The sequence below is a fragment of the Mirounga leonina genome, unplaced genomic scaffold (assembly GCF_011800145.1).
Source record: "Mirounga leonina isolate KUSES-001 unplaced genomic scaffold, KU_Mleo_1.0 Mir_53, whole genome shotgun sequence".
NCBI lineage: Eukaryota > Metazoa > Chordata > Mammalia > Carnivora > Phocidae > Mirounga > Mirounga leonina.
The window spans coordinates 2,280,568-2,304,830 of record NW_023270807.1 but is presented as its reverse complement, the minus strand read 5'-3'; the positions used below and the strand labels follow the sequence as shown (position 1 = coordinate 2,304,830).

The 24,263-nt window shown below is 55.3% G+C and overlaps 1 protein-coding gene across 2 annotated transcripts in view; it reads right to left on the bottom strand.

Moving 5' to 3' along the window:
- Positions 1-24,263, bottom strand: part of ANKS1A (ankyrin repeat and sterile alpha motif domain containing 1A) — a 180,208-nt gene that overhangs the window by 9,217 nt on the left and 146,728 nt on the right. For both annotated transcript variants that reach the window (XM_034991653.1, XM_034991654.1), the window contains 6 exons: positions 23,785-23,851; positions 18,476-18,582; positions 3,032-3,130; positions 2,071-2,223; positions 1,844-1,951; positions 474-638 (listed from right to left, as the gene is read on the bottom strand). In XM_034991653.1, the coding sequence (XP_034847544.1) occupies positions 474-638; positions 1,844-1,951; positions 2,071-2,223; positions 3,032-3,130; positions 18,476-18,582; positions 23,785-23,851 (699 nt within the window). The remainder of the gene's footprint in view (positions 1-473; positions 639-1,843; positions 1,952-2,070; positions 2,224-3,031; positions 3,131-18,475; positions 18,583-23,784; positions 23,852-24,263) is intronic.

Below are 24,263 nucleotides of genomic sequence, written 5' to 3'. Positions count from 1 at the left end.
GAGCCTAGGGCAAGGGCTTCAGGGCAGCCCAGGGCCCAGCAGAGGCTGGCGGTTCTGGGAGGGTAGATGGCACGGCTGGATGTGTCTCCCAGCCGCACCCGACGCTGGGCTGCTGGGTGTGGAGTTAAGGAGGGCAGAAAGCCGCTCTGGGGAACAGCAGGGCAAGCAAACGAGGGACCAAGAAGTGGCTGAGATGGGGCAGAAACCGGGCTGGTGGCCTGAGGGGCTGGAAGGAGAGGCTGCAGTCAAAGAGGAGCCAGTGGATCTGCACTTCTGAGCCACATAAGATGCAGGGGAGCCCCCTCCACTGGTCCGGGAGGGGAGGAGGCAGTATCTTCCTCCTGCTGCTGATCCAGGTGCCTGGATTTTCGTGGCCTCCTACCCCCTGCCCCCACCCCAGCTTCTACCTCAGGGGACACGGGGGCAGTGAAGGGCTCTGGGGACCCCCATTCACAGCTCCCCTCCGGCCCCACCTGGATTCTGAAGCGCTCCGCTCGAGAAGGTGCCACAGGGTCATGAAGACTGTCGTGCCGCCTCCTGCCCGTGTCCCCGGGAGGCAGCAGCAGGTCAGCGGAGCGGCTGGTGCAGGAGTCGTTCTGGCTCAGCGGGGACGATGTCTGGGAGAGCAAGTCTTGGCACTGTAGTGGGGGGAAATCCAGTAACACTTGGAACCCAGGAGGCCAGTCCCTGGATTGTGGGTGTCAGCCAGTCCTGGGGCGCGTTAGGGCAGGTGGATCAGTGAGAATGGACATGAAGCTAAGGGCCAACACCAAGCAGGCACCGAATGGATGGCACGCTGGCCCGGGAGCCCAGCCCAGGTACCATCAAAGCAACCGAACTCTTCCCGGAGCCAGGAAGCCCCGGCGACCCAGTCCTGCGGGCACACCGTCGCCACGGGCACCCCGGGCACCCCCACGTCACTAACACGCTCCTCGGCCTGGAGCCGCGGGGGGAAAAGGACGCTTACAGGGCTGGGAAGCTGCTTTCATACTCATCAAAGACCAAATCATCTGTTACAATTCACCGCAGCTCCCTGGGGCACAAGACCAAACCCAGAGCCCTTGCTTGAGAAAATATACAGCGCTGCCAGTCGGCACCCTGAGGCCCCGTCTCCGCGGTTTCTGTAACTGAGAGTCAGTGGTGCGTTTGCCCCTCAGACCGGGCTGCTGGGTGAAGGCAGCATAGAATGACGCCCTCTGGGTGAGGCTGCCGAAAATGGGCGGAGGGCGGGGGGCCCTGCTCCGAGCCCAGCGCTTGTTAGGGGCTCAGGCTTGCAGGCTTGGAACGGAGCTGGTCCCAGACCTCAGCTCGGCCCGAGTCTAACCTGCAGTCAGGAATTACCCAGCCTGAGCAACAAAGCATCTGTGAGGTTTTCAAGTCAAAGCTTCTTGAACCCACCCCGCTGCAGGGCTTTTACTTCAGAAGACTTGGGGAGGGCGCAGGTCCTGCCATGGATCCCCAGCTTTGTCTCAGGTTCACATCAGACTGTGCCCCGCTGCCCCCCGGCTCTGCCACAGCGGCTGGGATTCGGATATTTGTTTTCCTTTTTCTGACATTTTACTTTCTACTTATATTTAAACTGGACCCTTTATTATAGACGCCGTCAGGCTTCTCAGATGTAGACAGGAGGCACACAATCAATAAATGACCAGCCCAAACAACTCCTGCTCTATGCTCCTCTCACACACTGGGCCCGGGGGGGCAGAATGGCCCCGACAAGAGGGGACGGAAAGTTCCCGCCTCTACTACGGAGGTCATGCTGTTTCCAAAGAATGCCTCAAGAATTCTGATTCCTAGCAATATGAAGGGCACACCTATCCGTTTCCATCCCTCCCCAACTCACTCTCAGCTGGGAAAACCGTGGGGGCTTCTGAGGCGGCTCCTCGTAGGGCCTGTCTGCGAGGGAGGCAATGATGCGCTTGCGATGGCCGAGGAGATGGACCTTCAGGACCTGGACGGGGGCGGGGGGGGGGGGGCGCGGTCAGGCCATGTTGGCACCCACAGCTCCCCTCCCACCCGTGGACCGCACCCTTGGGGGCCAGGCCAGGCCTGAGCACAGGCCGCACTCACGTTGACAAGCTCCAGTTCCCAGAGGTTCTTCACAGTGTCAACAGAGCTGTAGCCACTGGACAGGAAGGAATGCACGTAGTCCTGCAGCCCCAGGGAGTCCAGCCAGGAGGGCACTGATGGGGGGCTGTTGCCGTCATAGCCCAGAGCTTTCACCTGTGGGGCGAGAAGGGGCAGGACTGACATCTTAGCACTCCTGGGACTAAAGCCCAGGACCCAGCGTCCCCTCCCTTCACCCAGCCCTTTCTACCGCTGCTCTGGTCTCGGCACCCCCATCTGTGAGGTGGAGAGCACTCCAGGCCCGGGGAAGACAGTCCTAGTGGGTACGGCTAGAGGGGAGGAAGAGTTTACAGAGGGGCTCCCACTGAGCTCTGACAAGGTCACGGACTTGGTGGGAAAACATGGTGTGTTCCTGTGAAGTGGGCATTGACCTCACTGTTGGGACTTGGTCGTGCTCCCCCAGCTCGGGGTGAGCGGAACAAGTAAGGGTACACTGGACTTATTAGCACCAGCAGAGTCAAGGGGAGAGGCTGGGGCTACCAGCCCCTGGCTCCCCAGGGAAAAAATGCCTCCTCTGCCCACAACCCTCTGCCTTCCTGGGGAAGTCGGTACAGGCTGGCCTGGTCTCCAGTGAGTCAGGGAAGACCCCAAAGAGGCTCCAGGTGACAGGTCAAGCCTGTGGGTACCAGGTCCTGTGCTAGGCAGAGGCCTGGAGCCTCCCTCTGGAGCCTAGACTGGGTCCTCAACTGTCCCTAGTCTCTACTGACTCTCTGGGGCCTCGGGATTTGGCAAGAAAGTAAACAGGCCTCTGTGTTGCCTGCTGGGTCCCCCAGGATGTGGGGCAGACACCTTGCAGTGATCTACATGCCCTGTTTGGAGCCAAGCTCCTTCCCTATTCCGGGTCCAGGTGGGGTCGGGAGAGGGCCGTGGCTTTGGCCGAGGCTGCAGAGCCGTCAGTGGTCACCTTGGGCAGGGACCGCGCCGCCTGCAGCAGCTTCCGCCGGTGCTGTGGGTCACTGATGCCGATCTCCCGCAGGTCTTGCTCTTCCATCACGTTAGACCCCTGACAGCAGAAGAGATTGACGTGAGCACCCTCCCAAACTGGTGGCTGGTAGCAGCCTTTCGTGGCCCCTCACCAGATTCTTCTCCTTTACTTGGAGGCAGAGGGGGACAGAGATCCTGGGCTCCTCGTGCAGGCCGGGCCAGCCACCGAGAGGTCTCGTGCAGGCAGGAGGCTGAGGGGAGCCGCAGACGAGTCTGCCCAGACAGCCCACTCCCGCCTGAGCGGCCCCCAGGCGAGCTGGGCCGTGCCGGGGCTCTGGAATGTGCAGAGGGCAGTGCTGCGGACGCGAGCTGACGGGGCCCAGGGTGCGCAGCGTGCCCAGCCCCGGCCCCAGCCCCGCTCTGAGTGCGTGCGCCTCTCTGGGCGGCAGCTTCCACAACCTCGGAGATGAAGCCCAGGGGGCCTCTCCCAAGCCTCCTCACAGACCTGCTTTCCTAACTCGAAGGCCGAAGCAGCACGTCAGGTAAGCAGCCAAGGAACCAGACTCACCCCAAGGAGGAAAGGAGTCTCAAGGCAGAAACGTCAGAAACAGGCTTCTGGGCGGCCCGGGAGCTGGGGAGCGCCAGAGCTGGGCCACTGACCGTGATGGGGAGGAGGGGGGCTGGCGCCTCCTGCACACCTGCCCGCTACTGACAGGGCCCGAGGCTTTGACTCGGACCACCCCATTTCACGCTCCTGACCCCGGTGGGCTGTCTTTCTCCATCCTCGTTTCAGGGATGAGGAAAACGAGGCACACAGGTCAAAACCATGCCGAGGCCACGTGTCTGGTGGTGGCGCTCGGATCTGGCTGCTCCCTGCCCCCCAACCTCTATGAGGATGTTTTATTCCTCACAGGAGTGTTGCCTGGGAGGTTTTATCAGATTATGATCCATGAAAACTCACAGGTTCTGCCCCGCTTTCAGCCACAGCGTGCCCCCAGAGGCAACTTATTGCTTTCCCGGATGTCCCTCCGGAGCCGGCTTCCTTTCCCCACAAACGGAATTCTTGTACATGTTGTTCGACACCTTATTCCTTATGACTGAATGCACAGGCATACCTTGGAGATATTCTGAGTTCGGTTGCAGACCACAGCAATAAAGGGAATATTGCAATAAAATGAGTCAAATGAATTTTTTGCTTTCTTAGGGCATATCAAAGTTATGCTTACACAATACTGCGGTCTATTAAGTGTGCAATAGCATTATGTCTAAAAAAACAACATACGTTCCTTAATTACAAAACACTGCTAAAAAATGCTAACCACCATCTGAGCTTTCAGTGAGCTATAATCACTGATCACCACAAAAATATAATAATGAGGAGCACCTGGGTGACTCGGTTGTCTGCCTTCAGCTCAAGTCATAATCCTGGGGTCCTGGGATCAAGGCCTGCATCGGGCTCACTCACTCTTTCAAATAAATAAAATCTTAAAAAAATATATAATAATGAAAAAATTTGGAATATTGCAAGAATCACCAAAATATGACACAGAGACGTCAAATGAGTAAATGGTGCTGGGAAAATAGCGCTGACAGACCTGATCAACGCAGGGTTACCACAGACCTTCAATTTGCAAAAAATGTGGTATCTTCAAAGTGCAATAAAGCGAAGTGCAATAAAACAAGGTATGCCTGTATCTGGGAGACTGCTCCATATCAGTATAGGTAGACCCACCTCTTTTTGTCAAAGCTGCATGATCATCTGGGTTAGGGACATATTACAAATTATTCAATCAGTTCCCCACTGAAGGTGGACTATTTCCCATTTCAACTTTACAAACAATACCGCACGAATACCCTCATATGTGCTTCATCTCTAGGATGGTTATCAAGAGAGATTGCTTGGTCAAAGGGTATGCGCATTCAGGAGTCTAACACGTATTTACACTCCCGTCAGTGACAGGAGTGCTAGGTTCCTCGTACTGTCAGCAACAGGGCTTATCACCAGACATCTCTTATCATAAGAGCATCCCACTCACTGGGGCCCTCCCTCGTCTTTTCGGGTTTTATCAATCAAGTATGTACATAGCAATTACCACCCCATTCTATGTTCCACATGCTTGACACTTGCTAACCCGCTTAATAAAAGGGACTACTGTTACCCCCACTTCACAGCTCAGGAAGCTGAGGCCCAGGGAGCATGAATAACTTACGGGGGTCACATATGTAAGCATAGGGCCAGGATTTGGCCCAGAGCTCCTGTCCGTATGCTCTAGGACGCGTGGGGAGCATCCGTAGCTCCTTTTCCAGGAATGACCCCCTTACAGCCTTTGTGTGTTTATCTACAGAGGTGCTGCTATTTTCTATATTTGATATGGAGAAATTATAAAGTAAGGAAATTAACACCTTTTATATTATCTATAAATAGACAATTGGTTTTTCCAGTTCATCATTTGACTTTCATGTTGGCCTCATTCGTGCAGAAATGTATTGGTCTGTACCTTGTAGAGCTTCCCTCAGTTCTGTCAGGCTTAGAAAGACCTCCCCTCTCCAAGATTTTTTAAAAAACAATTTTTGCATCCTGCTCTAATTTTAGTTTCATTTTTTACAATTAAATCTTTAATTTTTTTTTTTTTTTCAATGTAAGGTTTAAGGGTTAGGATCCAGTTAATTTTTTTCTAGGTGGCAAGTTGTCCATCTCTTGAATGAGCTATCTTTTCCCTACCACTGAGATGACCCCTGATGTGTCCTAAATTCCTGTTTCTGGGACTCTTTCTGGACTTTGTATTCTACTGAGGTGTGATTACTTACGTCCACTTTACAGATGAAGAAGTGAGTAACTCATGCCAGCTCATGCAGACCATCACCCGGTGGCCTCACCTCTGCACCCGAACTACAGTGAATGCAGGTGTATAGCCTCCCTGGAGCCTGTGTGTGGTGACAAAACCTTTGCCCCACAGAGGGCACCTTCCAAGCCGTAAGCTCCAGGGAGCCCAGGCAGAGAGAGCTCTGAAGCCAGGCTGGAAGCTCTCTCTGCTCAGGCTGCAGAAGGCCCCCCGTGCCAAGGGTACCACTCCACGTCTGAGGCCAGCTCCTAGGTTACCCCGAACCCAGAGTCACTACCTGGAGCTCCTGCAGTCCGCCTGGGCCCAAATCTAGGGTATGCTGATGGGAAAGGCAGAGAGGCACGGCCACCTGCACAGACTATCTGCCCAACGACGAGGACACTAGTGAGGACCTGCATTGAACTGAGCAGTGCACCTCAGCAAGTTTCTGAAGTCCTGCTGTAGCCCCAACATTTACTCCCAACCCTTCACAAGCTTTTCAGGCAACATTAAGGCTGAACTGAGGGCTGACAAGCAGGAAGCCCAGATCTAGCTGGAGACAGGGCCTTCATTACCCGGTCAGGAGGACCGTATGCGGCTGTGAGGAGACAGAGGCAGAGGGAAACAAAATAAAAACACAGGATGGGATGGAAAATCCAAGTGGGCAGTGGCCAGAGCATGTGCTGGGTGCAGGCAGCGTCCCCCGATTTCCTGCATGTGCCCCATCATCCTCTTGGATTAGTTTGTGTGGAGATTATAAGGTGCTCCAAATCCTCAAACGTGAGAAACATTCTGGAAGTTTCCACACCCTCTTTACTAAAGGGAGGAAGGGACCACTGCCTTTTAGAACCATCTTCACAAGGAGGGCAATGGGGGAAGAGAGACTTTCTACTTTACCTTCTACCACACTGATGTTTATACCAAGGGCTACTACTGTCCAGGCCCTGTGCTGAGTTCCTAATTAGGGAGCTAAGAAAGTAGAACAGCTCATTGGCTTAAGCATTTCAGTGAACAGAACTTTTCTTAGATTTAAAAAATAGTTTCTAAGTCTAAGAGAAATCTGAAACACATAAGTAGTCGACATTCAGCTTGGGTGGGTTCAGTTCCTGAGGAATGGAGGATAGGAGGACAGAGGTGGGACAGAGCACCAGAGCCTCCCCGTTCCAGGCTCTGCTTCAGCCCTCCGCTGTCCAGTCACTCCGTGCTTTGTGGGGTAGGTGACATGCAAAGGTGCCAGTGACATGGCTCCTGACCACGTCCCGGCACTGTGCAGGGACTGTGCATTCATCCCTTGAAAAAAACTCTGCCTATAAGCCTTTGAGATAGGACTGCCCGATTATACAAAGAAACTGAGGCTCACAGAGCAGAAGTGACTTATTCCAGGTCACTGAGTTTGTGAGTGACAAAGGGACAGTTAGACCTTTATCTCATGCTCCAGGCTTTCTACTTGCTTAGGTGGGGTCTGCTGTAGACAAAGCAAAGTGTGGAAGGTGAAGGTAGCCGCAGCCTGAGAACCAGAGCAGGGGATCTGTCCCAGGGCTGGGGTGCACTTGGGCTCTGAAACTAATATCCCTACCACAGAACCTGCCTCCAACCTACCTGCTCTGCACCTCTGGAGCAGGGGCAGTGTTTCCTTCTTTTTACGGGTACAGAATCCCAACTCTTAGCACCTTGTGGACCCCTGGAGGTGGGGGAGGGAAGGGCTTGCCAAGGCCTCACAGTGAGGGAGAAGCAGGGTCAGGATGTGGTCCAGGCCTCTGCATACACAGCCCAAACCCTGGGCCCAGGGCCCTCAGCATCTAGGGGCCTAGAGCAGGCTGACTCAGGGAGAGGTCGGCCTGCCAGAGCTCAGTGCAGGATCGCGTGAACCTGCTCAGTGGACTGACTGGCACAATCACACACCATCATTCCTGGGTGTCCTTCCTTGAGAAGACACGAACGAGAAGCCGTGACTGTTGTGGTAGCTGTAATTAGTTCTACTTGCCATTTGAATGGTTTCTCCTTCCTGCCAGTATCTGTCACTGAGCTTCGCCAACGGGCGTAGAAGGTGGTACCTCAAACAGTGGCTTGTCAGTGCCGAGTGGGGTTTCCAAGGCCCAGCAGCCAGGGGCCACAGGAATGGAAGGAGCATGGACAGCAGGAACTGCCTCTGGGAGTCCAGGGGAGAGTCCTGGCAGAGGCGGAGGGAAGGGCTGGTGCAGGCCCCACAGCCCTTTCTCCCTAGCTTTCTCTGGTCCTCCAGGGTTCTGATTATCTTCAGAGTCTTCCTGACCACATGATTTTAGTAGAAGGAAAGACTCTTTTGCATCTTGAAAGGTATCTCACTTGTCAATATTTTGCTGGAAATTTCTTTAACTGCTGCGCAGGTCTTCATTCAACAAACAGTAGAAAAGGCCTAAGAAGGGAACATTTAGGAATGTGGCACATTGGTGTGGACCCTTCTCAGCCAAAAGGAAAACAGGCTGAGCTGCCTGCAGAGGGTCCCAAGGCTGTTATGGGCCAGAGACTCTTGCCTGCCTGTCTCACTCACAGCTTTGCCGCCTGCATCTCGAGCAACGCCCGGCATGTTGTCCGTGTGCCATAGGAATCTGCTGAGGGACCAGGGAAACTTATGGTTGGAGGGAACCCCATGGACATAAAAAGAAGAATCCAAAAAGCCAAAACCAATGCTGCTGACTTCACGACTGGTCTTTTGGAGTCCACTGTGAGGGACAAGGACGAGGTCTGGGGAGAGGTGGGGACGTGCTGGGGTGGGGAAGGGGAGCCCCAGGGATGTGTGGGGCTCAGGGGCGGGTGGTGGCAGGGTCCACAGGGAGTTTCACATGGAGGTGGGAAGAGGGCAGAGAAGTGGGTCAAGAGTTCCCCAGCCAAGGGAACAGCACATGACAGAAGCCCCCACTTTGGGAGCAGGGAGAAGTTCTGGGCGGTGGAAGCAGGGAGGTGGGTCTGGGCTTGGGGGCTGTGCCGGGGAGTTAGCTGGTTCTGCTCAGGGCAGAGAGAAGCTGTCCTGTTTAGTCATGAGGAAACGGAGGTTCAGCAAAGGACTAACCTGCCTGAGGTCACATAGATAGCCCTGTCCCTGCTATATTCAGTTCACAGAGCTGCCTCTTCCCAAGCCCAGAGAAGAACCAAAGCAGAAAGGGTACAGTCATTTGAACTTCACCCTATAGTCCTGACTTGTTTCCAGGCACACGGAGCTCAGCAGTCCTTCGGCAAAAGGTCTGAGCTTGGGGAGGTGCGAGCCAAGCTATGGTCAGGTAAACCGGAGCAGGGGTTGGGAAGCTGACTCCAGACCTGAGGATCAACAATCTACAGCAGCCCCAGCCCCTGCCCGTCATGAAAGCGTGGCACGGTGCTCTGCCCACCTCCGGTACACGGGGAAGCACTCGGGACAAGGGGTTGGCCCCCAGCAAGCCCCGCCAGGTCGGAGGCCTGGGCTCTAGTCTGGGACCATCACCGAGATGCAAGGCCAAGGGATGTTTTAGCCCCTCCTCGAAGAAGACAAGCCCCTCAGCGTGGAGGTGCTGGGCAGAGCCCTGGCACCAGCTCTGGGTACTCCTTTGCTAGGGCCCCGATTCCATGGCAGACTGTGAGGCCACTCGGCCTCTCCCGGGGCTGGCCGATCCTGCTCCTCCTGCTGCTGGGAATCCAGGACCCAGAAGTTCAGGTAGTGTGTCAAGCCCCTTAAGGGCAAACACCGCAAACTGACCACCCGGCTCAAACTCAGCCCTTGTGGGAGCAATCCAGAGCAGGGCAAGGCCCACAGGCGGCCTGGGGGGAAGCCCAGACTGCTGTGGCCACGGTGAGCCACAGAGCCCTGCCCCTCCTACTCATTCTCTGCCCCCTCTCCCAAAGTCCTTCCTGCTCCCCGTGGGCGGGCCCCTTGCGCCCCAGACTGCCCGGGGCTGCTCGCCCCCTCTCTCTGCTGGCCCACCTGCGAGGATCCATGCGTGGTTAGCACAACCCCAGCCTCAGAAGGCGCTCCTGACTCAGACCAGGGCCCGGGACGGCCCAGCGCTGGGGCCGGGTACGTGCCCTAGGAATCGCAAAAACCCGCCTGTAGTGGGGGAAGCCACAGTGTCCGCTGGCAGGTTAAGTCATGGGGTGCCCGTAGACCCCAGTGCGGGCAGTCATTGCAGCTAGTCCTGAGAGACAGCTAAATGTCACGGGCAAAGGTGTGCGAGCAACACAGGAGAATGTGGGAAAAGCAGGCTGGCAGACAACGCACCCGGGCACTCCACATCCGGGCCCATCAGTGACCGAATGTCAGCCCCTCCGGGATCTGGCCCCCACTCAAACGAAGGCGGATACCGTCTGATGGAAGAGTGTCTCCTGGCAGAGCAGCACTGGACTTGCCTCCTGAGGAGGTCTGTCACCACCCCTGAAGTGGCTTCCAGACTTCCCGCTGGGCCCGCCCCTCCAGCCTCATTTCCATATTCACTGCGGCCACTCTCACCTCAGTCACTTGGTCAGTCCTCCTGCCATCAGTCATAAAAAAGCAAAGACTCAAACCTCTTTTGGGGAGAAAGCATGAGACAGAGCTGTGGTCCTGGCCAGATTTCGCCTCTGGGGAAAGCCTGGCACCTCACCCTCTCCTCTCCAACCCGTCTCTGTGGGGAGGGATGCTCCCGAGGAGGTATCAGTAACAGATGATGGGCTCAGTCAGTGAGAGGCCCGCACACACGTCCACCTCTAGTCAGGCTCTGGGGCAAGTCCGCCCCCCCCCCCCCCCCGCCCCGGCCAGATCTGTGTGTGTGGAGGCCCTGACTCAGCGCCCCCAGGCCCCAGCTGGTTCACGGGACATTTACTATGCAGTCTCTTCAGGAATGTTGTCGGTTTCCACGGTTTTTATGGGGCCCTGCCTCTATATTCCCCGCATCAAAACATTTTTTCCTGAGTAGAAAAGTTATACAAGTTTATTGTAGTGCATTTTAAAAATAAATAAAGCATAAAGAAAAATGTAAAAGCCACCCACAGATCCATCACCTCACAGGAAAAAAAGGGGTACCATTCTGGTATTTTTTCTTTTTTTTCTGGTATTTTTTCTAAGAGAATATTTCTTAAAAGGTAGGATTGGCATCAGTTCTATCAGTTTGGTGTATTTTTCTAAGCTTTTATTTTAAAAACTTTTAAAAAGCAAAATTGGGATCATAGTATATATATTGTTCTTTTGTTTTTTTCCCCACATTCTCCTATGTAGCTGTCTTTCAGGACGGCTGCAGTGACTGCCTGCACTGGGGTCCACGGGCACCCCAGGACTTAAACCGCCAGTGGACACTGTGGCTTCCCCCACTGCAGGCGGGTTTTTGTGGTTCCTGGCACGTACCCGGCCCCAGCGCTGGGCCGTCCCGGGCCCGGTCCCCTGGGGCGCAGGTGGCTGCACACAGAACAGGTCCCTGGTCTGAGCCAGGAGCGCCTTCTGAGGCTGGGGTTGTGCTAACCACCTGTGGATCCTCGCAGGTGGGCCAGCAGAGAGAGGGGGCGCAGGAAGGACCTTTGGGAGAGGGGGCCGAGTGAGTAGGAGGGGCAGGGCTCTGTGGCTCACCGCCGTGGCCCCAAATGTTAATAACGATGGAAAACAGAAGCCATGCTCCCTGAAGCCTGCATGCGTTCACTCACCTGGGGGCTGAGGGCTTTCTGTGTGCCAGCTACACGCAAGGCAGCTGCCGTATAAAGGAAAAAGAACCTGTTCAAATAAGAACTGAGTTCAAACTCCAATTTTGCTGTTCAAGATTCTTACACACTTAGAACCTTGTAAATAGGAATAAGCAACCCCCCCCCACCCCGATTCACAGGTTAAATAAGGAAGCTGAGCACTGACCTGCTGGCAAGAACCAGGTGCTCAAGGATGCTTCTTGCGTCTCTCTGTTTGCAGCTGTCTGGCCCAGCCCACCTGTGCCTGCCCTGGGGCTGGGTCACAGAACTTCCCAAACTGACACCTTCCCCCAGCTCGGGCCCCTGAGCCACAGGAGCGGCTCAGCCCTGCCCCGCACCCCCTGCTCTCCTAGCGATCCCCTACCCTGCTGCAGCACAGACCTGTCCTCACCCGGAAAGACAGAACTTGATGGTGACCAATGCAACCCGTTCCACAGAAGAGGAGGAAGAAGCACCAATGTCACCAGCTGTGTTTCGGAAGCCGGAGGCCCTCTCTACCCGTCAATCTCAGAAGGGCTCCTCCCAAGGATGGATGCCACGGCACCAGCGTCGGGACTCGCCTCCCAGTTTCGTGGCAACAACACCCCTTTGTGATCCTTGCTCTCCCAATCAGGTTCTTGGTGTCCCCATTCTCTCCATACCAGGCCCAGCATCCTTCCCTCCATCTGCTACCCATCATCCCCAAACATCTGCCTTTCTGAGGCCTTATCTGAGGTCAAGGTGCTGTATTCACCCCCCAAATCAGCCGTGGAAGTTAGCTAGGCCCAAGGCAGTCTGGAGTCAAAGGGTTCAGTTCCAAGACCACCCAAAGCAAGCTTTACACCATGGACCTGAGGACAAAGGCAATGTGTGTCTGGCAGAGAACGGCCGCCGCCTGCCCTCCATGGAGAGGAGAACATGCCACCTTACCGCCTTACATTCTTGCGGTCATGGCCGGTCTGAGTGGCTGTTATGTGTCACAACAGGGAACAGTGTGTCCCCTGCAGAACTTATGCCCCCATAAAGTAAGCAGTCAAATGAGATGCCATGGGACAGGGGATAAACAGGGGGGCACAAAATCTTATAGGGGGGGCCTGGAGGAAAACCCACATCTCCTGACTCCCAGTCTGGTTCTCTTTGCAAGTAAGTAGAACCTCAACTTTTCCCTTGAGCCCTTCTCCCTCCAGTTGACTTAACTGTGGCCTCAGCAAGCGGCTGACCTTCACTGAGTATCCTGTGGTGGTGGGAGGTGCAGAGCCAGAGGGCTTCGGTGGGGCCCCCAGCCAGTGCCAAGAGCTTACTGGGGTCTGATTCCCACCAGCTTCTTTTTCCAGCCTTCTGTAGAGTAGCTCCCAACAAGCAGTGGGTAGATGGAATGTCTGCCTGACCCAGATAGGCACCTGCAAATGATGCCAGGTAGCACCAGCTCACTCACTGGCTCACATGCCAGGGCCCTTCTTTGAGGGGACGCACTGAGCACAAGGCCCAGACATAGCACATTCCTGGGAAAGGAGATTTGGAGATTAGAGTGAGAGATGGGAGCCTGACTCGAGGCCCAGGAGACCCGCTTCTAGTCACAACTCAGCCATCTGCTTGAGGAGCAACCTTGGGCAAATGACTTAATCCGAGAGTCCTCAGTATGGAGTCTATGGACCCCAGGAATCCACTGATGGGCTCCAGGGATGCCTGTGAATACCTGAATTTTAACTGACAACTTGGTGTGTGAGGAGGTCTGTGCATCTGATAGAGACACATGGGCCCCTGGGCCCTGCCCCGTGGACTTCACTTTCTGCACATGTGCATTGGTGGGGGTTGGAATACGTGAACACTCAGACATCTGAGCTGCCGGCACAGAAACCCCTGTTCCTGCTCATGGTCAGAAACCACGGAACAGGGGCGCCTGGGTGGCTCAGTTGTTAAGCATCTGCCTTCGGCTCAGGTCATGATCCCAGGGTCCTGGGATCGAGCCCCTCATCGGGCTCCCTGCTCCGCGGGAAGCCTGCTTCTCCCCCTCCCACTCCCCCTGCTTATGTTCCCTCTCTCGCTGTGTCTCTCTCTGTCAAATAAATAAATAAAATCTAAAAAAAAAAAAGAAAAGAAAAAAGAAACCACGGAACAGTCCAATTCCATCTTAAAGTGTACTTAGTTAATTTCACAGACATGAAGATAGTTCTCCGTTCCTTTCACTGTCAAGGGGACTGGAGAAGGCCAGAGCTGTACCGGGGGAAACCACAGTGGGACTCCAGCTGCTATCTCCCCAACCCCGAAGAACTCCACATGGTCTGGCAGACAGCAAGGAAGAGGGAGAGCAAGAGATCGCATGGCCTGGAAAGAGGCCCAAAGTGAGCCTGCTTGTCTCAAGGTAAAAGGGCTCAGCAGAGACGAGGAAGCATCTGGTGGTGCATCCACCCTTGAGATCCCCCGAGGAGTTAAGTGACCACAGAAATGAGTCAGCCCAAGAGGCAGGATCCACACTGTCTGAGAGTATTCCTTTCAAAGCCCAGCTCCCAGCTCCATGGACCCTCGAATGCCCCTAGTTGAGGAAAATCTCCCTATCGGGCCCTGCTTCACACTGGGACACAGAAAATTCTGACAGAGCAGCCAGCAGTGAGAGCACTCTGTGGGGAGAAGAGGGGGCTAGGGCAGCTGGAGAAGAAGTCGAGGCGGGGGGAGGCGTCTAGGCAGCAGTGCCGCAGCAGGCCCAGGCCAAGAGGCCCCTTGAAGCCTGAGAGGGAAGGCAGAGGGAGGGAGCACAGGAAGTCAGGGTAGGAAGCCAAGGGCATGGCCTCCCTGTGCACGGAATGGGCCCCCTCCAAATCGAGTGAGAAGCTAATCCCGGGACAGAGCAGGGAGAGAAGCTCCGGGGTCTGGCGACCTGGCTGGAAACTTCATAGAGGCCAAAGAAGAATGACCCCCTCCCCGAGCCTGTGCCGTTCAGCTCTCGGGGCTCGCTCCTCTTCACCTGTCATCCCTCCCCAACACATGGGCACAAGCTGGCCTGGTCTCAGAAACAGAGAGGAAAACAGTAGGAGCCTAGCTGCATGTGGCAGAAGCCTGTGGAGAAATAAATTGACAGGAGGAGCAAGAGGCCTCCATGACGGCGCTGGCTCTAAGAGGCGCTGGGCTTGCGGCTGAGTCTGTTTCTAACCCATCCCGAGCTGGCTGCCAGACTCATTTCCCTGTTCCGTTTGTCTGTCCGCCCAGCGTAGCCCCCACCACATGCCCGCTCTCCGCCGTGCCCTGTCATCTAAGGCGCAGCCCGACCCCAGGGGCTCTCTGCCTCATGAGGGCCGCAGCCAGAGGGCCCCCCATAATGTGGCCACCAAGGTCGCTCACAGTCGAGCCCAGCCCACCTCTCCTGCCTGGCCAAGGCCCTGTCCCCTCACTATACTCACTATACTGACCTCCTTACTCTCCGCAGACTGCTCAGGACCCACACTCGCCCCTCCTCTGTGCGGGGGCTCTCTGAGTACCACAGACCCGGCAAACCCTGGGACAGCAAGTGTGACCCAGAAGTTCAAAGCTGCACAGACCTGGGCTAGCACCTTGGCCCTGCCACTTACTGGCAGTGCCTCTGACCTCTGGGCCTCACAGCCCCGTATGAGACTCGACCAACGATACACCCAGGGCCGTGGGCCAGCTCAGTGCCCAGCACGTGGTCCACAGTCGGGAAGGTGGGTTCTCCTCCCGTGTTCCTGCAGCACCTACACACCTCACCACAGCACTTAACACCTGCCTGCTCTATTGTTTTTATCGCTTTATGTGCCTGTTTTCCCAGCTTGGACCATCAAGTTCCTTCCGACACATGCATTACTTGCTTTTCTGACTTCAGATCCATTCATTCATTGTAGGAAATGCAGAAAACCTATTACATTCCAAAAAAGAGAGTAAGCCACCTACAGTCCTCCTTAGATAACCACCGGAAACATTTTGGATGACCCCCTTGCACCTCTTGTGCAGAGAGATTTTCTTTTTTGAAAATTAAGATCATATTGCATATGGATTTTTGTGTCTTGATTTCTTCACTCAACAATCCAAGGTGAGGATGTCTCCACATCAGACATTCTTCAAAAACATTTTTTTAACATCCACCTAACACTCCAGCATGTGGAGCACCATCACTGACTCAACTGCCACCCCGTGAAGGGAGGTCAGGTTCAGTCCTTAGACAGGGAGACCTGCACCAGCACGCGTGGAGCTACCAACTGTCCCACCGTGTTAATCAAATGCATTTCCTCCCTTCTCCTAAGAAAGCCCATTTCCCGTGGACAAGACTCGGGGTGAAAAACGGAACTGGCTGTGATGTATGAGCCAGTGTTGTGGGCTGGCTGGCAGAGGCGGGAGCCAGACTCTTGGGCCCTGTCTCCCAGGGCCTGGCGTCGGCCAGATCAGCTAAGGGAACACCCGGCAGCCCCCGCTGCCCTGGCTGTGACCCCTCCAAATTGAAGGTGCTTTCTGCCCATAGGCAAGGGAGTGTGAATAAAGTTCAAGGTGCAATGCTCAGTCATCCCATCACAGGAGGAACAGCCCAGAGTAAGAGGATGTTGGACCTAGACAAGACCAGACCTAGGAGGGCATGACAGAAAGTCTTCAATTTTCTAAGGGGCGTAAGTGTGTTCTCTGTGGCCCAAAAGGTACACCTGGGGCCAAGGGACAGAAACTACAAGGCAACATATATTGGCTCAGCCTGAGCAACGCAAAGAACGAGCGGCAACTACTTTGTAAGGTGGTGAATCCTCTGTCACTGGAGAGCATCAGGGCCAAGATTATCTGGAAGGGCGTCAGGCACAGATGATGAGACCCGCACGATGGTGAAGCCCCTCCCACCCTGACACGGAGCTGTAGGACCCCGCCACAGGGAAACGCTACAGCAGTGCATTATCTGTGAAACACTCTTCATGTCCATATGTTCCTCCTACATCTAGAGCCCAGCTCCCTGGAAGCTACTTGTTCATCTTGTAGAACACTCTCCCGGGCATTTGAGAACCAAGAAAAACATTTGCAACCTACTGAAAACCCAACTACATGGACATATACCACAGCTAACGTTACGGAAATTAGACCATATGCACCGAGAGAATGTTTCTAAATAAAAATGCCCCCCTTCTTGTGTGTTTTTTCCTTTTTTCTGGTTGCTAAAACAATTAGCCTTACAGTCCATCTGGCAATTTACATGCAATTACCCATGATGCTTTGCATGGCTCCTCAGGCCACTCTAGGTATCAGAAGTAACATGCTCAACTGAGGTGTAATCAGCATTCCTTCCTGTACAGACTCTGCCTGCCAGTGCCCCACCGGAAATGAGAGAGCAGTGACGAGGAACAGCTCGTGCCCAGGGCAACAGGAGGAGCCTAGAAAGGTCCTGGAAAGACTGAGCTGCGGGCCTCCCTTGATGAGTGTCCTTCCCCGAAAGAAAGACACATTCTAATAGAGGCCCTGCATCCTGTGTGGATGTTTGGCTCAGGGCCAGATTTACCAAGATGCCCACCTAGCTACTTTCTGGGCATGAGCACAGGGAGGGGCAGGTAAGCGGTTTTAAGAGTCTTGATGTTCGAAGGTTGGGAACCTTACCCTTTCCAAAATTAGCAGAAGGAGGGTTGAGAAGTCAAGAGCTCAGCCTCTAAAATACTGAAGCACAGGGAGGGGGACGCTGTGAAGTCCACAGCCTCCTCACCCTTGCCTGACAGCTGGTCTGGTGAAGGGGGCGTGCTGGGAGAGGGAAGGTCCCTCAGCACTCAGCACCAGAGGCCAACTGCCCCAGCTCACTGGCTGAACCACCACCTCTATCCTGGGTTTGTCGGTCTTCCCCCAGCACCGTGGGGAGTCAGGGGTTAGGTTATAAGAACCATAAATATACCCAGGTTAACTTAAAAAAAAAATTACTATTTAAAAAACTAAGATTTTTAAAAGCTGAAAAATAACTGGCCCTAAGCTGGCTTTGGAAGGGGGGTTTGCTATAGATTTTACTGTCTGCCCTGGAGATGGAGATGGCCCAGGTGAGGCAGGCCTGTCCTAGTGAGGGTTCCTCCTGGCAGCCCCAGGCCAGCACCCTGGGCAAGCTGTTATTCAGAAAACACCAAATGCAAGCCCATCAGTGAGAAACCCAGAGGGACCCACACTGGAGCTAGGAGCTCTGGGCTGACTGACCCCAACCCTTTTACTTTACCTAATCTCCAGAAGGGCTTCCAGGAGAGGGAGGCTCATGGGTACCCTGCCTGAGCTACTTTCTGGACTGACAGAAGGAGCACTGGATCCTAAGTCCAGGGTCCCAGCCAGGCCCAGGCTCCACAGGCAGCCTGAGGAAAAACACCTAGATTTTTCTTTTTCTTTGACATCTTGCGTTGTGTAAGAAGACAGTATAAAATGATACCTCAGAAAAGCAACTGATCCTTCAAACCGCCAGTTCAGCCTCTCCTCTGGGCCATCCCTGAGGTTAGGATTCCCTGAGGCTGCATGGCCACATTCCCCACCCCGGATGCTTGGCCTGGACTGGGCAGGGAAGAGGCCTTTCTGCTGGACAATAAAGGAAACTTCTGGTATCCAAGAGAGATGGGACAGGGAATCACCACAGGGAACCTGGCTGTCCCTGTCCCGTCCACCAGAACTCCCAGTGTCTGACCCAGAACAAGACGGCCTTGAGACCTCACCGCACAGCACATGGTCTGAAGCCCGAGAGGGGGACCAGCGAGGGGCAAAGGTCTGCAGTCAGGTACCCTACCTCTTGGGACACAGCCTTGCAAAGAGCCCGCCCGACCGAACTGTTTCGGGGAGCAAAGTTGAAGGGAACAGAGTTTAGAAAGAAGGCACGCGACACTCGGCTGATTTCCCGGATGTCTAAGTCACTTCCTTCACGCTTCGCTGGGATGCAGGTCTACGTACTGTTTCACACTCCAGCAGGGGCCACGGGAGATCAGAGAAGCCCGGTTCCGCGGGGCTGCACCCCACCGAGGAGGCCTCCGGGCACTTACCAGGAAGCGGACATCGTCAAAGCCATTCAGAAGCAACTTGCTCTCATACTGCTGCAGCCCCACCGCCTCCAGCCACTCCCCGACGCTCTGCTCCAGCGTCCGCGAACCTGACGAGAGAGGAACCGGCAGACGCTTGAAAAGGGAAAAACCATTAAGGCGGTAGCAGCGGCACTCTGAGGAAGACAGATGGCACTGCCACATCATAGTCATTACCATAAAGCAGCCAGACTATGTACAAGAGACCAGAGGGCAGAGGACCCGCAGCTCCTCTTCCGGGTGCCGGCCAGGGGCAGGACGGCCCGGGCTGCACCCCCCCCCCCGCCCCCCAGTCCGAGCTGCTCCGGGGCTGCGGCGGCACATGCACGGTCGCCGCCCACAGGTCGGGGGAGTTCCTCGTCAGCGTTCACGCTGAGGTATTTCAGGAAGTCTGTTCCCACGGGCACTAGAGGGGCTGGGGGGCTCCTCTCATCCATGCAACTTCTGGAGCCCCCGTGGGGCCGTGGGCGAGGGGCACGTCCTGTGACCTTGCAGCACACACTGGTCAGGAGGGCGCACGCATCTTCATGCAGCTGAGGGACACAGGCACACAGCGAGGGCTCCGGGAGGGAAGCAGCGGCGGCTGTTCACGGGGACCCAGCACATGCAACGCGAGCAGCACAGAACCCGGCAGGGGGAGAAAAGAGACTTTTACTTGTTTTCCCCCAGCAGTCCCGGAATAAGCAAACCATGGCCACCGGCCCTTTGTGCTCAGAGGCTCAAGGCAGAGGGGCCGAGAGTGCGGCGCCTGGGCCGCGCGGCCCGGGGATTGGGCTCAGGTGCGGCTCAGCTGTGACAGCGACATCGCCCTCCTTCGGGCTGCGCGGCCGGCGGGGCCAGGAGCCCAGGCCACAGCTAGACTCTGGCTGCTGGCGAGCGGGGCGTCTCCCGCGCCAGGGCGCTGTCTGAAGGGCTGCCTTCCCGGGCCGGGCTCTCTTGCCGGGGCTGGGCATTCATTTTCCTCTTCTGAGAGTGGCTGTTCCTGTGACTCGCCTGCCTGCTCAGGTGGAAAGCAGGCAGGCAGATCCAGTTCTTGGCTAAAGAAGACAAAACCCAGCCCGATGAAAGAAAGGGGAAAAGGAAGCGGTCCTCTGTCAGCTGAGCTGTGGCGGCTTAAGTCTATTCACGTTCGGCGCTGTTCTCTCTTTGGCTGAGTGGTAAAGACAGCAACTGTCTTCCCAGGGTCTCCGGACCTTGACGTTCTCCTCGGAGGGCAAGTGTGGAAGGGACGACATGTATCTGCTCTGCTCCTCGCGCCGGATGGGGGCGTGTGGTGGGGTGGGGAGGAACAGAGTTCAGCCCTCCCTGCAGACCTGAGCTGAGCCCCTAACCCCCACCTACTTCTCTGGATCTCCTGGGCAAGAACAGATAAAAGAAGGGGAAAAAAAAACCAAACAAAGAGGAAGGGAGGAAAAAGAAGAACCAACTACGAAAACATCACCTCCAGAGAACTCTTGACACGGTGAAAGTCATTCTGTTGTTTTCCCGGCACTTTCTGCCCTTCAAGGCAGGTCAAGGCCAACTGGCTTGGTGGTCTAGGAGCCCCGGGTGACCCACTGTCCTCGGCTCCCCCTCCTCTGTCCTCTGCAGAAGAGCTGGTGGTCAGGGACCCGGCGGCCGTCCGACGCACGCTGCAGCAGCACTCCGAGACGCTGGGTCCCCTGCCCTTGAGCGGGGCTGACTGCTCCAGGGAACCTAGGCGGCGGGCTCTTGTGTGCCCACGGAGTCAAGTGTCCCCGGCTGCTGATTCATTCCTGCTTGTAATCCCCTAGCCGGGCAGCTGTGGTCCTGGCTGCTCCCGGTGGATGTGTGCGCTCACAGAACCGCAGCAGAGTGCTTTGTCTGGAGGCTCCTGGGCTCCACGCTGCCTGCTGCCAGCCCCACAGCCCTCGCTCGCTCTCATCATGTCTGGCCCTCCCCTTCTCCCCTCCCCACCCTCCTCCCTTCCACGCTCAGGAAAATACATCAGGGATCGGACATCGGAGCAGAAGCTGCTGCCGCCGCCGCCGCCACCACCACCAAGGGAAAAGGACACAGCAGCACAAGCACCAGAGCAAAATGACAGGTTCCCCGGCATCTCATGTCAGCCAGCACACATACGTATGAAAGGCGGAGATGGGGAGACTCTACCTGCAGCTCAAGGGGCTGGAAACAGCTTATCGGGGACAGAGAAGGCACATTCCTACAGTTTGGGCCAATAGTTTCTAGGACAGCCAGAGAAGGGGACAGAGGAGTGACACAGCCCTGAGGGCACAGCCCACAGGTGAAGTGACCCGCGCCCCCACTCACCACGTGAGAAAGATTGTGCCTCCCTGCCAAGAGGACAAGCCACTGGGGCATAACAAAAACAAGCAACGAAATAAAGACGGTCCACCTAATATTCCTCAGGTGAGCGAGTGTACTCAACACCTTGGGAAGAGACTTCTCCCTGGGCCCGTCGGAACCCAGGGGAGAAGCACCAGGCCCAGAGCAGGCTCCTCACTATCTAGAGGAGGGCATGGGATGGGAGGCACCAAGGAAAAAGGCCCAAACCCGAAGTACAGCTGTGAAGACAGAAAATGTAACATGTAGAGACAAAGACCCAGGGCCCACATGTCACCCTCTAAACGTGCTGGGGGATGCCTATAGCCCAACACACTGTAGTTGGCCTTGGTGAAGAAGGGGGCTCTGTGTGCAGGGAGATCAGGCCCCAGAGGAGCCTGCAGTGAACGGCTACTCAACAGCTAAAACGGTTGGCTTTAGCAAATGAAATCAAGTGATCTCTTCCGCTGCTTGACAGACAGGCCTTTGTTGAAGGCAGCCAGAGGCCCGGGCTAGTGGGAAGGCTCCCCCTCCCGGGACCCCTGACAGTGGAATGAGTTGTGAAACCTGTCTGTTGGGGATTCGGGTAACTAGCTCCAGTGCTGGAAGCTCAGGGTCCCAAGGCCCAAGACAAGAGTAAGACTCCAGTTCCACGTAGGGTCTCGCCCTTCAGGACATGATCCTCTGCGAAACCAGTCACACTGAGCAATCCTGTGCTTAGCTAATGGCTGCCTGCCGGAAGGCCTGCTCCTCCTCCTTCCAGGCTGGCAATGCTAGAGCCCAAGCCTCTTCTCCTAGAGCCAGAAACCTAAGGACAATCTGGACCCTGCTACTGACTATCCAAAGTAAGCAAGAATTCTGTTCTCGTCTGAGCTGAAAGCTGGTGCTCCCCGAGGTCCTGGGGAAAGCCCCCTCCTGACCCATCGGGTGGAAGACAGAGTTCAGGGGCAGAGCTGAGTCTACTCTCTCCATGCTTCCTGGCCTGGCAGCAGTCCAGACACAGGGGGCTGGGCCTCTCTGCGGCACGGGTGTGCCCACCCTGGACTCTCCTAAGCTGCTGTATGGAGGATGGCTCAACTCAGCGGTGCTAACACAGGGCTGTATGCTGGGATCCAGTGACGCAGGGGGGTAACCAGACCACCTCTCACCACTCACACGGGTCTGTGGGGGTAAGAATGGTGGGTGGGACCCACAGGGCAAGGAAAGAGCTCAGTGTCACCACCCCGAAGGAGAAGGGCTCTTCCAGAAATGTGTTTTCCAGAGGTGCTGCCACATCTCCTAATTTACCAAAGTTGAGAGGTAATGGCCTGCTCTGACCCACACTCTCAAGCACATGCGCTCCTTGGACATAGAGGGGTACAGGGAAGCAGAAAGCAGCTTCAACTGAACTATCGATCCCATTCCTGACTGTCCCCAAAGCACAGCTTTGAAAACTAGCAACGGTGTTTGTCTCAGTATTGAGCATCTATTCCCAACAAACACTTGACTCTTGATAAAGCCCGCACACAACAGAGTGTGAGATTGTTTATCTGAGTGTGGAGCCAGCACGTGGAAACAGAGCCACAAACTCTTAGCCAGAAAAGCCACCTCTACAGACCCCAGCATGAGCCAAGACTGAAAGAGATGGACCACACCGGGCTGGGCCCTCTCTGCTAGGAGCCAGGGAAACAAGGCTGCTGGAGGGAGGGGGCTCCAGGACCCCAGCTGGACGAGTGGTGGAGGGAGACAAGCCAGGGGAGCAGATGCTCCTCTTCTCTAGGTTTTTCAATACGATTAAGTAATTATTTCATGGACAAAAGACGAGCAGAGCTACCATTTACCTCTTTTGCTCAAGTTTTTGTATCTGGTACTCATTCCCAACAAACCTATTAAGTAGGTACTATTATCAAATGTTGTAGCTCGGGAACTGCGGGCTCACAGAGATTAAGTGACTCGCCCAAGACCTGTAAGTATCCAGAAGCAGAATTTGAACCCAGGGCTGAGGCTTCAGAGCCCATGCTCTTTCCATAAGCACCGCGGCCTCAGCAGCAACTTTCTCCCCGAGCTGCAACTAGAGGGGTCACTTGGGCTAGGAGGCCAATCCGGGCTGGAGCCTCCTGAATGAGCAGGGAATCCCACCCCTTCAGTTAGAGAGGCATTTCTCAATGACAGGGAGAGGCCAAGCCCCATGGAGCTGCTCTCAGCCTGGGAGTTCTGGTGGCAGGGGGTCTGCAGATGCTTGGGGGAAGGGATATGAGACTTGCTCCGGCAAAGAGGCACCTTTAGAAATGTCACCTCAGCTGAGAAAAGTAACACAACCACAATTCTATCATCAAGGAAAACAGCTCAGATATGGCCTCTCTAGGTGCCCACTTCAAACAAAGGAAATTGAGGCCGACCTCACCCTTGGGCTTTGAAAAGAAAAGCATGCCCAGAGTAGGGGTGATCTGGAGTAAAAATGATGAGCAACTAGGTAAATGGAAAAATGCAGAAAAAGACATAAGGAGGGGCACAAAGCCACCCCCTCCAGGTGACGCAGGCTAACAGTCTGACCCCACTGATCCGACCCAGTGCTCTGCTACCAGCATGGAGCAGGCAAACGCGAGCTACTTTCTCACGAAGGGCTAGTGCCACAGCTGTCTGGGAAGTGGGACAGACCAGCGCTGAGGTGCACTCCAATTTAAGCCCATCGAGAAAGCCTATGTTTACAGACATAATTATGCATAAGTGACAACCATTAACTTTAAAAAAAACAACGAAACCTTCCTAATAGGTGGGACTAAAATGCAACTCCCCTCCAATCCGTCCAAAATAACAGCTCGGTGCGCCATACAGATACCTGAGGTTCTGAACTGCAGGAGCATGGTGTGGGCTGAGGCTGACCTCTCTCACCCACCACATGTCTGTCTTCTGGGTCAGAGGACAAAAAACCTGAGCCAGAAAGGAGCCAAAGGTCTGTGTTCCACAGGGAAAATGGCTGCTTGGTACGATACCTGAGATCTTCTGCTGTTCCTGAGAAAAGTCAATCCCTTCGCCAATAGAGCTCATGATTTTCTCAATCTGGAACGGAAAAAAGAGGAACAAAAAGGAGAGGTTGTCAGGCTCAGGTTAAACATTGCCAGCTCACCATTAGCACCCACGGCGGGGTGCAAGGGTGGGGGAGGCCCTCCAGGTCTCTTCCAGATAATTCCAAGGTCCAGCACCAACCTGCAACGGATCAGAACTCTCTGCCGCTCAGATCAAGAAAGGCCCTTCTGTGACCACAGCCCAACGGGGGCGAAAGACAGTCTCCGAGGAGAGGGAGTGGGAAACCACCTGTGCTCAGCTGCTGGAAATGCGGGCGAATCTTCCTTCCGAGGCATTTATGTATCGCACCCTGCAGCAGTTCCCCCAGCCCAGCAGAGACGGGGCACAGGGGGCAACAGCAGGCCAGGCCTGGCACATTTCACTGCTCACACCAGAATTTAAATTC